The 11,964-nt window shown below is 40.0% G+C and overlaps 1 protein-coding gene across 1 annotated transcript; it reads left to right on the top strand.

Annotated features, from left to right (window-relative positions):
* Positions 1-315: 315 nt before the first annotated feature.
* On the top strand, positions 316-702 carry LOC101655666 (cytochrome c oxidase subunit 7B2, mitochondrial). Its single transcript, XM_004706312.2, has one exon. The coding sequence runs from the start codon at positions 369-371 to the stop codon at positions 612-614; it is 246 nt and encodes an 81-aa protein (XP_004706369.1). The 5' UTR covers positions 316-368; the 3' UTR covers positions 615-702.
* Positions 703-11,964: the final 11,262 nt, after the last annotated feature.

Below are 11,964 nucleotides of genomic sequence, written 5' to 3'. Positions count from 1 at the left end.
TCCCAGCCAGCTTTGGACTTCATCACTTTATTTATTTATTTTGTTATTTCACACCCAAGAGGAAGTTTCAGAATCTCTTCTGAAACCCATTTTGGTTTTTGTTTATTTGCTGCTTGTTTAATGCCCTTTTTCTTTCTTCCTGAGTGATGTCCACAATGTCATTCCATAAGTCATCTGGTCTGTAGTCACTAGTGTTCAGTTTAACCAAAAAGGGTTTAATAACGGTGCAAGTTTAATTCAAATATATATGCCATGATACAACATGCCCTTAATATGGACCAGATACTAGTGTCCCACTTTTCTTTTATAGGTCTCTTTGCACCAAACTAGACCAGCAGCTGCAAGCAACTGAAATCCATCCAGCCTTCATGATGTTTTCCCTGAGCAGAAATGTACTCCGTGGTCTCAAGATTAGGAGAATTCAAGAAATAATGGCAAGGCAGAGTCACCAGAAGCACTCACCAGATTTTCATGATAAATTTGGTAATAGCATTTTAGCCAGTGGAGTGGCTTTCTGTTTTGCCTCATGGGTGTTTGTTTGCACACAGATTGGAATAGAATGGAACCTGTCCCCTGTGGGCAGAGTCACTCCAAAGGAATGGAGAGAGAATTAACCCTCATATCTGTTGTATTTCCAAATTGTTTCAAAACTTGTTTTCTAACCATTGTGTTGCTTATTAAAATATGGCATTGTTAAAGAAATAAAATACAGTTAAAACCTTAAAATGTTCATTCCAAATAATAATTATAGCACCTAGAAGCAAGGCAACAGCAGCAAGTATATATACCAGAGGATTGTAAATAACAAATACGTGAAAGTAGGATTAATAAAACATATATTATTCTGATTTAATGATTTTTCCCTAAGTATCATCCAGGAGATAATGCACACATATGTTCCTAAGAATTCAATTTAATGGACTGGCCAATCCTACAAAGCTTACGGAGAAAAAGTCCAAATCTGACCATGTCTCATACCTTTATATTCCCTTCTGGTCTGACTCACCTGCTGTCGCTGGGGTTGTTCTCACATATCCACCCGAAGCCCTTGCTTTTCACTGTTCCTCCAGCCCGTGGCCATTCCGGGAACACAGAAATGAACATACACGATCTTTCTTCACCGCAGTAGTCAGAAGGATCATTTATAAATCTTTTTAAATGTTTTCAAAAAACCACTTTGGGATATAAAACAAAGTCCTCAGGACACTCACTACCCAGGCTCCCTAGATGTCACAGTGGCCAGGTTCGTGCTCACACCAAGTAGCTTCCGTTCGTTCCTATCTGTCCTTGAAATTCCTTTCATCCACATTCAGCACGGCTCCTTTCTCCAAGCTTTAAGGTTTTGCTTACACACCGCATTTCCAATGAGATGTCTCTGACCTTGTCCTTTTGAAATTGCTATTTCTGCACTCCTCTGGCTTTCATTGGCCAACTACTTTGCCTACATTTCATCCATAGCATCTTAACATATAACAAAATATATCTTACTCTTTAACTTGATTCTGAGCTGTATGCAAAATTTCATAGAAGCATGCGGTTTTATTTTTTACTTTTATGTTTTTATTTACTTTACCCCTGAATAGTTCCTAATACATTCAAACATCAGTGATTACTTGTCGAATTAATGAATGGGTGACTTAGTAATTCAGAGTCCCTATTAATCTGAAAACAATTGATCCTTTGACCATTGTTTGCTGGCAAGGATTATTGGATAGTATATTAGTTTCTATGTTACTATTTTACAGATCACATGGAAGCTCAGTGCCTTTAAACAACCAATGGACACTGTCTGTCTTAAAGTTCCTTTGGGTAAAGAATCTAAGTTTGGCTGAGCTGTATGTCCCTTACTTAGGATCTCAAGCAAAGTGTAGGCCGGAGCTCCATTAATGTCACAGGACAAGTGAGGGGGACCATTTTCAAGCTCACTCACTTGAGTATATATAACCTGGTCTCAAATTCTCCTTGATTATCAATTCTTTGTCATTTTCCTGTCTTCAGAGGACTGCTCACAGTATACAAGGATGTGGAAAATTAGAATTAAGAGTTAGTGGAATTTGTCCATGAGCATTTTAAAACTCCCAAGTAATGGCTGAGATTCCTCAGAGGATGATGGTACATAACACAGAGACCATATTTTTATTACCAAATCTCACAAGTGGCTTACTACTTACTCCTTCTACTCCTGAGTGGCATAGCTAAATCAAGGAAACAGGGCATAGTCACATGGAGGGTGGTACTGGGGGATCACAAGAAATATCAATCACTGTTGGCAGTGAGGACAACCTGATCCATCTTTAGATGACCAACTTCAAGGTAAGTATCCTGTGTATCATGCTTAAACATATTTAACATTAATATCAGAGTTCTTTAAACAAATGATATTGTTGGCATTTCTCTCTTATTTACTGTGTTGAAAGTTCCTCAAGGCTGCTTCCTAGGTGTTGATCTGCCTGTAGGTCCACATTTCTAGCTTTACTATTATTATTAAAATTTTCTCCAAGTGAGGAGCAAATCAGAGTGCAGTGTAACAACAATGAAATATGCAATTTCCCTCTAGTTCTTAAATGCTCCCCCCCGCCCACTACCATGATCCCAGTTCTACCTTACATATCCAGCTGGACCGGAGGATGTGCACTGGCACAGATGGGAACTGGAAATACAGTGAACCCAGGACAGATGAGCCCCCCAGGACCAGTGGAGAGAGTGGTGGTAGCGGGAGGGTGGAGGAAGGTGAGGGAGAAAGGGGAAACAGATGACAAGGATTACATAAGGCCTCCTCCCTGGGGGACGGACAGTGGAGAAGTGGGTGAGGGAGACATTGGATGGGGTAAGATATGATAAAACAATAATTTATAAATTATCAAGGGTTCAGGGGGAGGGGCGAGCGGGGAAGGAGGAGGAAAAATGAGCTGACACCAAGGGCTCAAGTGGAGATTGGGTGTTGTGAGGATGATGAAGTCAAAATATGTACAAATGATGTATGTATGGATTATGATGAGTTGTATGAGCCCCTAATAAAATGATTATTTAGAAAAACGACTGCACATTCAAATAATTGATTCTATGTTTCAAAATTATAAGATTATTAAGGGGGTTGCTTGGGATATAGTGAAAAAGTGCTCTCTGTGGCTCACTCTGACCAGTCTACACCATACAAACAGAGGTGGTCATCGGGAAAGGAGGGCAAAAATGACATGACAATAGTATTGCTCAACAATTAATAAACCACGGTAAGACTTGGAAAAAAATTTTTTCTCCAAGTGATTAAATCGTTTTCAGACTTACCAGCCATGTGTACAAATTAACTCTTGTCTCATATACAGGGTCACACTTAGTGTTGTTACATATTCTAAAATTTTCTAATTTTAAATATTATGAAATAGTAGCTCATGTTTTAATTTGTACTTAATTACTAATGAGGTTGAACATCCTGTTCTAACTTATTTTTCCCTTCCCCTTTGTGTCTTTAGCCATTTTCCTGTTGGATTTTTTCTTACTCATTTGTATAAAGTCTTGTATACTTTGCATGCTAATTGTGTCAGGCTTAATCATAAAGCAGAACCAATATAAGCAGCATAAAATTGGAGATTAATTAATGGGAATTAGAACTGTTGCAGTTCCAGGAATTGGTGGAGAACTCTCTGAGAGGGTGTTGGCCCGCATCCGGTGATCAAGTTTCTCAGTAACGGAAATCTATAGGGTTTGAAACAGGAAAGAGCACAGACCAACCAGAATCAAGGGTGATGAATAGAGTCACGAAGACCCACTGTCATGTGCCTGTTTCTCATGGTATCAAACTGAGACGGCATGCCCGAACAGTAGCAGATGTTGATCCTTCCTCTGTAGAGTGCATATTCACCTGGCACAGGACTAAGAAAAACTGAAGGAAAACATCTGGTGAAAGTTTGTGTAGGTATAGATCCAGGTGCTATTCTACACCAACATGACACCCAGAAGACAGGCTGTGATATACACACGTCACATCGTGTGCTGCTGCAGCAATGCCAGCCTTCCAAGTGTACGGTAGTTTCTGCTTCATGAGCACCTTTTCTGTCGCATACATTTTTTTCTCTTGTGATAAACTCTCTAAGATGAAACCATAAGAGGAAGGAGTTTCTGGGAACACATTATCCAACATGTACTGTCTTATGCTGTGTTCTCTGTAGAAACTAACAAGTGAAATTTATACGTGTATAGAGAGATGAATTTATATAAATGAAATGGCTCACATAATGGTTGAAATGAGCAAGTTCCAAGTCCATGGGTCAGATGTTCAGGTTGGAGGCGTTTCCTGACTTGCACAGCTGCAGGGACCTCGAACCCTAGGTCGGCAGAAAGAAGACGGACGTGTAATTGCAAAGGTGAATGAGTGCAAGGTTGACAGGTCAGAGAGCAGATTGCTGACAACATGCAGGATCAGCAGGTAATTTGACAGATCATTGGCTCAAGTCCAAGAAACAGAGGATCCTGAGCCAGATAAGGATTTCAACCAATAAAACAAACTCACTGCCTTCTAATTGATGCTGCCTCAGCAACCCTATAGGACAGAGTAGAACTGCCCCTGCGAGTTTCTGACACAATTCATCACTAGAGGAGAATGCCTCATCTTTCTCCCGCAGAGATGCTGGCGAGGTCAAACTGCTGACTGTGCAATCAGCACCCAACTCACACATTCTGCTCCCAAGGCTCCCAATGTAGGATCCAGCGTCAGCAAAAAGCAAATGAGCTTTTCCACAGTGCCCACTTATTTTGAAAGCTGGCCACACCCCACAGGAAGTTTTCTTTCTTAACGATTGCGTCAGGGCTGGGATCTATGTATAGGTATTACATTACCACTCTAAGCTGCTTTCAACTGATTGGCTGCTTATAACATCTTATTACGGATGTGATTGCATGGGGTTAGGTCACATCCTGGGGAGGTACTAGGTGCTAACTGCCAAGCCACTGAGAATCCTGGCCCAGTCAAGTTGACACAAAGCCTAACTATAATACTTTAAGTTGGTGCAAGAGAAATTCACCATAAATCCTTTCTTGTCAGTTTGATATCAATGAGCATTTCAATAACTGTACCTATGTTTTGAAAGAGCCCATCATCCATTGATGCCAAGTGACTTCCCTGGGGTTTCCAAGGCTGTAAGGTTCACAGAAGCAGATCGCCATATCTTTCTCCCACAGAGCTCTGGCGGATTTGAAGCAGCAACCTTGCAGTTGACAAGCAAGTATTTAACCATTGTACCATCAGGTCTCCTATTTCAAATAAAATGAAATAAACATGCATTTCCATTGAGTTAAAACTGACTCTTCCCGACACGATTGCTGAAGATAAATGTGTGCATAAGCAAATGTGGTGAAGAAAGCTGATGGAGCTTGGCTATCAAAAGATAGTGTCTTGAAGATAAACAAGTGGCCATCTAGCTCAGAAGTAACAAATCCCACATGGAAGAAGCACACTAGCCTGTGTGACCACGAGCTGTTGAAGGGATCAGGTATCAAGCATCAAACAAAAAATCTTATCATTGTAAATGTGGGTGAGTGCAGAGTGGAGACTCAAAGCCCATCAGTAGGCAACTGAACACCACCCCCTTACTGAAGGGTTGTGGGGAGGAGATGAGCCAGTCAGGGTTCAGGGTAGCAACGATGAAACATAACGTTCCTCTAGTTCTTAAATGCTTCCTCCCCCCACTATCATGATCCCCATTCTACCTTACAAATCTGGCTAGACCAGAGGATGTACATTGGTACAGATAGCAACTGGAAACACAGGGAATCCAGGACAGATGACCCCTTCAGGACCAGTGGTGAGAGTGGTGATGCCTGGAGGGTGGAGGGAAGGGATAGAAAGCTGGGAACTGATTACAAGAATCTATGTATAGCCTCCTCTCTGGGATGGACAGCAGAGAAGAGGGCAGGGGGAGATGTTGGACAGTGTAGCATGACAAAATAATTTATGAATTATGAAGGGTTCATGAGGGAGGGGGAGGGGGAAATGAGCAGCCAATATTAAGGGCTCAAGTAGAAAGCAAATGTTTTGAGAATGATGATGGCAACAAATGTACATATGTGCTTGACACAATGGATGTATGTATGGATTGTGATAAGAATTATACGAGCCCCCAATAAAATGATAGAAAAAAACCTTGACTCATAGCCTACACAGCATTTCCGAGCCTAAAAATCATTATGGGGACAAATAGCCTCAAATCCATGAATTAAAATAAAAGCAGTAGTGAAAATATGTAACATCATGCAAATTCCTTCAGAATACTGGGAAAAAAACGAAAACAAAAACCTTTCCTGAAGAAAAAAGTCTCTTTTTTTTCCCCATTGTAGTGTGACATTCCCAACTTTCTGTATAATGGAACACTTGCTACATGCTCTAATAGTATAACTTTATTTTAAAATCTTAATGGGATTCACTGCTATAGGTGTACAGACACCCCGGGGCCAGACAAAGAGATAGGCATGCCTTAAATGAATGCTCAAAATAAAAAAGGAACATCCTAAGTGGAGGATTTGAATAATCAAGTGTACAAGATGGCAGTTTCTGTCAGCCTCTGCTCATCTACCCTGTGGTTTCACAGTGGCCTCAGAGACGGCGTGTCATGTCAGCTGGGATGCAGGTTCCAGGTGACAAAGATCCTTCAAACACCACTGAGTCTCCAGGGTTGCACGGCCTGTTTAAGGGAGCAGCTTGTATGGCAACTGGATCCCTTACAGAGCCATCCTGTATCCCACGCACGCCTGATAACCGTTCAGAGACCTGGGGAGTCATGAGATCAGCCTGGGCGCCCAAATCCAAAAGCCCACTGTGCCTAGTGCTCACTTTGAGTGGTAGCAACGTTCACTTTCCTCCAGTTACACAACTTAGCAATTCTGCCAAGTGACTCAATCTCGAGGTAGGGAGAATAAAAATTGATAGCAAACATCAGGGGCATGAAAGAAGATCACTGAGAGAACTTCTCAATGAGCGAGTGGTGGTATATAATAGTATTTCAAAGAGCACAGTGTATGTGACAAGTACTGAGTATAAGTGATTCATCCTGATCATCACTGAATATTTTCAGTCTGAAATGAGAGAGAGGTTGAATCTATGTATGTATGTGTATATTCATGTATACATAGAGAGAGAGATAATTCGTGTGTATTATGTGAGGTTCGTAAAAAGAAAAACGAGATCACTGCTCTTACATTCATTCTGACTCATAGTGATCCTACAGGAAGAGAATAGAACTGTCCCAAAGGCTCTCCAAGGATGTGTATCTCTTTTCCAAAACAGACCGCCACATCGTTTTCCTTTGGAATGACTGGTGATTCAAACCCCTGCCTGCTGCAGCACTGCGCTAGCTGGCATTCTGGGGTCCCTCTCATGGCATTGAGTCGACTGTGATTCCTGGCAACCCTAAAGGTCAGGGTGGAACTGCCCTTCTGGAACTTTTTGCAGGAGTAGAAAGCCTAATCTTTCCCTGCCAGTGGCCAGTGGCTTAGAATTGCTGTCCAATTCATAATGTACTGAACCACCAGGGTTCCTTTCTGAGTTCCCTAGGTGGTATACAAATGGTTTCCATTCAACTACTAACCTAAAGGTTGGAGGTTCAAATCCACTGAGTAATCCCCATTAGAAAGTTGTAGTGATCCACTTCTATTAAGATTATAGCCAAGAACACTTCCATTGGGGATCTCCATAAATCAAAGTTAGTGACAAAGGATTTGTTGTTGGTATTTATGCATGTGTATGTATGTCGACGGTAAGATCTGTGAAAGCTGAAACTGCTGCCAGACAGAAACTTATCAGAGATGGAAAATCAATATTTTCCATACAAATGAGTCAAGAAAAAGTGCTAAGGCTAGACCCTGTCAAAGGCAGAAAACTCAAGTTCTAGAAAACTAAGTCAGTCCCATCTAATACCAACTGGCATACCTATGCATATATGGATAAAGAATATATGGAAACACATACACTTGTATATTTTTCTTATTTAAAAAATAGGCTATTGAAACTATTTCATCTTTGCATTAAAATTATAGGGATTTCAGGGATTCTTCCATATGCCTTCATCTGCACACAATTTCCCCTTTTAATATTTTTCATTAGTGTGATATATTTACTGTAATTCATGAACTAATACTTAAATTTTTATTTTAATTGCCCATTTGTTCTAAGGAAGAGATCTGTTTATTTTTCTGCTTACAATAATTATTTAATACTATGATATTAAAATTGTTAATCACCATTTTCTTGTAATCGAATTTTACTGTTTATAATAACCTTTCTCTTTTTCCAAACTATACATAAAATATCAATGCAAATTGTTCATTTTTCTACACCTATTTTAAAATTAACTTTTGAATAAGTTTATCACAAGACTAGTCAGGAAAGCTACATTATAAGAAAAATCTCACAGAAGTACCCAAAAGAAAACAGAAAAATGCTCCACTGGACGGAGCTTTCATAGTATGCCGTTTTCCTGCTAAGGGAGCATTGAGCAACTCTGAGTGAGCGCACCCAGTGGTGTCTCCTGGGAAGGTTCTCTCTGGTCATGGTGAATTTTTTCATACGAGCCGTTCATACGAGCCGTTTCAGTTGAACCTCGTTTTATGTAATAGCCAGTTTAAGAAAACAGCATGCAGCTATGGAATTTTGTTTCCTGCTCAGGAAAAATGCCGCAGAGACTTCTGATGTTGAACACAGCTGAAAAGGACAGCACTATTGGAGAAAGGTTTATGAGTGAGTGGTTTTCTACTTACCAAAGGTTGAAATGCCAATTGATGACAAACCTTGTTCTGGGTGTCTATCAACCTCCCAAATGGACAAAAATGTCAACTGGTAGTGCATTTCGAGTTCGTTTCTCCAGATCTTTTAATCAAGCTTTCTATTTAGACATTCTGAAAAGACTGTAACAATGTGACAAAAAAGGCTTGATTTACGGCAGACAGGTTTTGCCACCCTAACAATGCACTGCCCATGCAGCCATCTCAGTGAGCCAGTTTTTGGCAAAAAGCAGCATGCCTCTTTGGCCCTGTGCACCTTACTCACCTGGTCTTGTTCTGTGCAGCTTCTTTTTGTTTCTGCGAATGAAGAGGGACATGAAAGGACAGCCATTTGTCGACCTAGAAGAAGTGAAGAAAAAAAACAAGGGAGATGTTGTCATACATCCAAGCAAATGTTTGAAAAATGTATCCTAGAATGGAATCCCAGATGTGACAAATGTATTCAGTGGAGAGTACTTTGAAGGTGAAAAGGTTGTTTTGTAAAAAAGTTTATACACATATCATTGGGAAAAAAGCCCATTTGGGGGTGGGGGTGGTTTCCCCCTTGTATTTGTTATTGAGCACATTTGTAAGAATAGAACTTCATTTTTTAAAATGTTCTTCCCTTAAATGAAAGAAAAGTTAACTAACTTGTCAGTTAACTGAGGGTAAATTTGCATAATGAGTGGAAAATAGACAATCTTTTATAGAGTGATGAGCTCTGGTGACTCAATGGTTAAGCACTTCTCTAACCAAAATGTCAGCAGTTCATAATCCTCCAGCTGCTCTGAGGGAGATCTACTCCTGTAAAAATTGCAGCCTTGGTAACCATGTAAGGCAATGCTACCCTATCCTATAGGGTTGCCATGAGTCAGAAGTGACTCATTGGCACACAATAATAGTATAGATGCTTGGCATTAAAAAATACAGTAATGTTGTAATGGTGAGCTGTTCATCTACCCCTTGTACTAAGTTTTACCGTGAGTTGGTTATGACATGGCAGCACTTAAAGCTGCAGAAAGGAATAGAATCATGTGTCTTAAATTATGGCCTATTGTTCCATTAGGATTTTAACATGCTGTCCGAGCAAAGGCAGTGCTGATCTTATCTCAAGTGATGATGGTGAATGGTTAGATTGGGCTGCATGCCACTTATTGGGGGAAATCGGTAAGTGAAAGAATCAGATTGGAGAATAAGAAGACAAAAAATGTGTGGGCAGCCACTTTAAGGAGTTTTAATATGAATTCCAATATTTATAAGTTTCTGCTTTTTAAAAAATCCTTTTAATTTCTGCTTTAGTGGCAATCAAGTTTGAAAAATGGTACAATCCAATTGATTCACACGGTTCTAAAAGACACATTTCAGGGAAGCTTCTAATGCATGCACAAAGTAGGGGCCTGTGGGCTAGTCTCCATCAGGCAGGTTTTAGACCAGTGTCAGGTGAGACCTGTGAAGGATGGCTTTTCAGACAGTAGCAACTCTGCCATCTGGGACTGTTTTTGATAGATTTCAGGTGAGATGTTTGCTTTGTCTAGAAAGAGGTGATGGTTTCTGTCTTCCTGAGCGCCACTTTCTGAGGTACTTTAGAATAACTCTTGGACCAAGGGCATTCTGCAGAACTGCTGTTTGATTGTTAAGATAGTCCCTCAAGTTTCTCAGTTTACTGGAAAATGACAGTCCTACATCATGACCCCAAGACATTACACCTTTGTTTGGGGGCCTATGAAATAGTGAGTAGACTGGGAGGATCAGACAGAGTGGTGGGGTGGGGAGGAAAGTTCTTGGACATCATGGGCTGTCTGTCACTAGAGGTCTGGGAGATTAGAGGAAATGTTGAAGGCAGGCTAGTTGAACCTTTCCTAGCGTGTCTCAAGGCAGGGGCTGAGTCTGCTACCTCTGGCGAAGTGGATGAGTCTCCAGGATTTTGGAGACAAAAATCTGGTGGGTGAGGATGCTATAGGGGAGTCGCAGCTAACCAGGGGCATTGTGTCCTGTGAGGAGATGTAAGATGAGTGGCAGAAGCTTTGGGGGCCCAGGAAGTGCTCCTCTTTGATGGGGTAGGCTCAGTATCCACGTCCTCATTATTCTAGTCCGCCGCCCTCCAGGAGGGGGTTCCTTTCATACTCCACCTGGAGGTTGGGGTTGAACTATTAATGATAGGTTCATAGCAATTGGAATGACCCAAGTGTACCTCTAGTGACCTATTCAAAATAAAGCATAAGTATTGAGCTCAAGTCCAAGTAATGACTGAAAAGTATATATTCTGCATCATGGGGTTTTCCCCAGTGTCATTAACAGATTTAATAGGCTTCATGTTGTGACAGCTTTAACGATGTGATGTAAGAAAAATGTACACCAGTCATCGCTAATCCTGGCTTAAAAGATTTGCACAATGAAATGCCTTGTGAGATGTTTATGCTAATTTTGGAAATTATTTAAATATGATAGTGCTTCATTTGAAAGAAGTACAGAAACTATATAGATGTACAACATATAGTGTTAAATCTTGTTATGTTAGTGTTACTAACAGCATTTGTCATTCCCGTGGTAGGTGGGGGTGGGAGTATGACATTAATTTGAACCGTATCTCTTATTTTTCAATAAACTTATTACATTATCTATATAAAAATATCTGCAACTTCATTCTCTTCCCCTATCTGGAAACCATAGAAACCAATGTAAAATTATAGCTAAGAAGTTCGTCACTGGGCTATCTCAAGCTGATCTCCATGGAAACATTTCACATTTTCCTGAAATGAAAGATCTTCCAATCAGACATACGATCATAACTGATGGGTGTCTGACAAATATAACAACAATAAGAAAGAAGTATATGGGTATTTTATTAGATAATACTTGTATATGCAGGAGATTTTAAAAACTAATAAAATATGGGAACATTTATAATGATAAATATACCAAATTCATAAAGTAAATCACAGTTTTAAAATCAAAGTGGTCAGTTAATATTTTAACTATTGTTCTTTCTAGTTTTTGATATTAAGTATAACTTCCTAAAATGGTATAAACTGAGGATTCACAAAGACATAGCTCTGCCCTTAGCCATTTGACTCTGAAGTTTTCTTATTATAAAGTTATGGGAAATTTTATCTGATTTATAGAATTCGGTTGAAGATTACATGGATTAAGATAAACATCTAAGAAGCAATTAAAAAGTTCTAATCATGTAAAGTGAACAAATGAGTGACGCAAACA

The sequence above is a fragment of the Echinops telfairi genome, unplaced genomic scaffold, assembly GCF_000313985.2.
Source record: "Echinops telfairi isolate 266 unplaced genomic scaffold, ASM31398v2 ScPeMD7_7468;HRSCAF=8506_0, whole genome shotgun sequence".
Lineage (NCBI taxonomy): Eukaryota > Metazoa > Chordata > Mammalia > Afrosoricida > Tenrecidae > Echinops > Echinops telfairi.
Note: the sequence above shows the minus strand (reverse complement) of the source record. Positions and strands in the feature narration are given on the sequence as shown.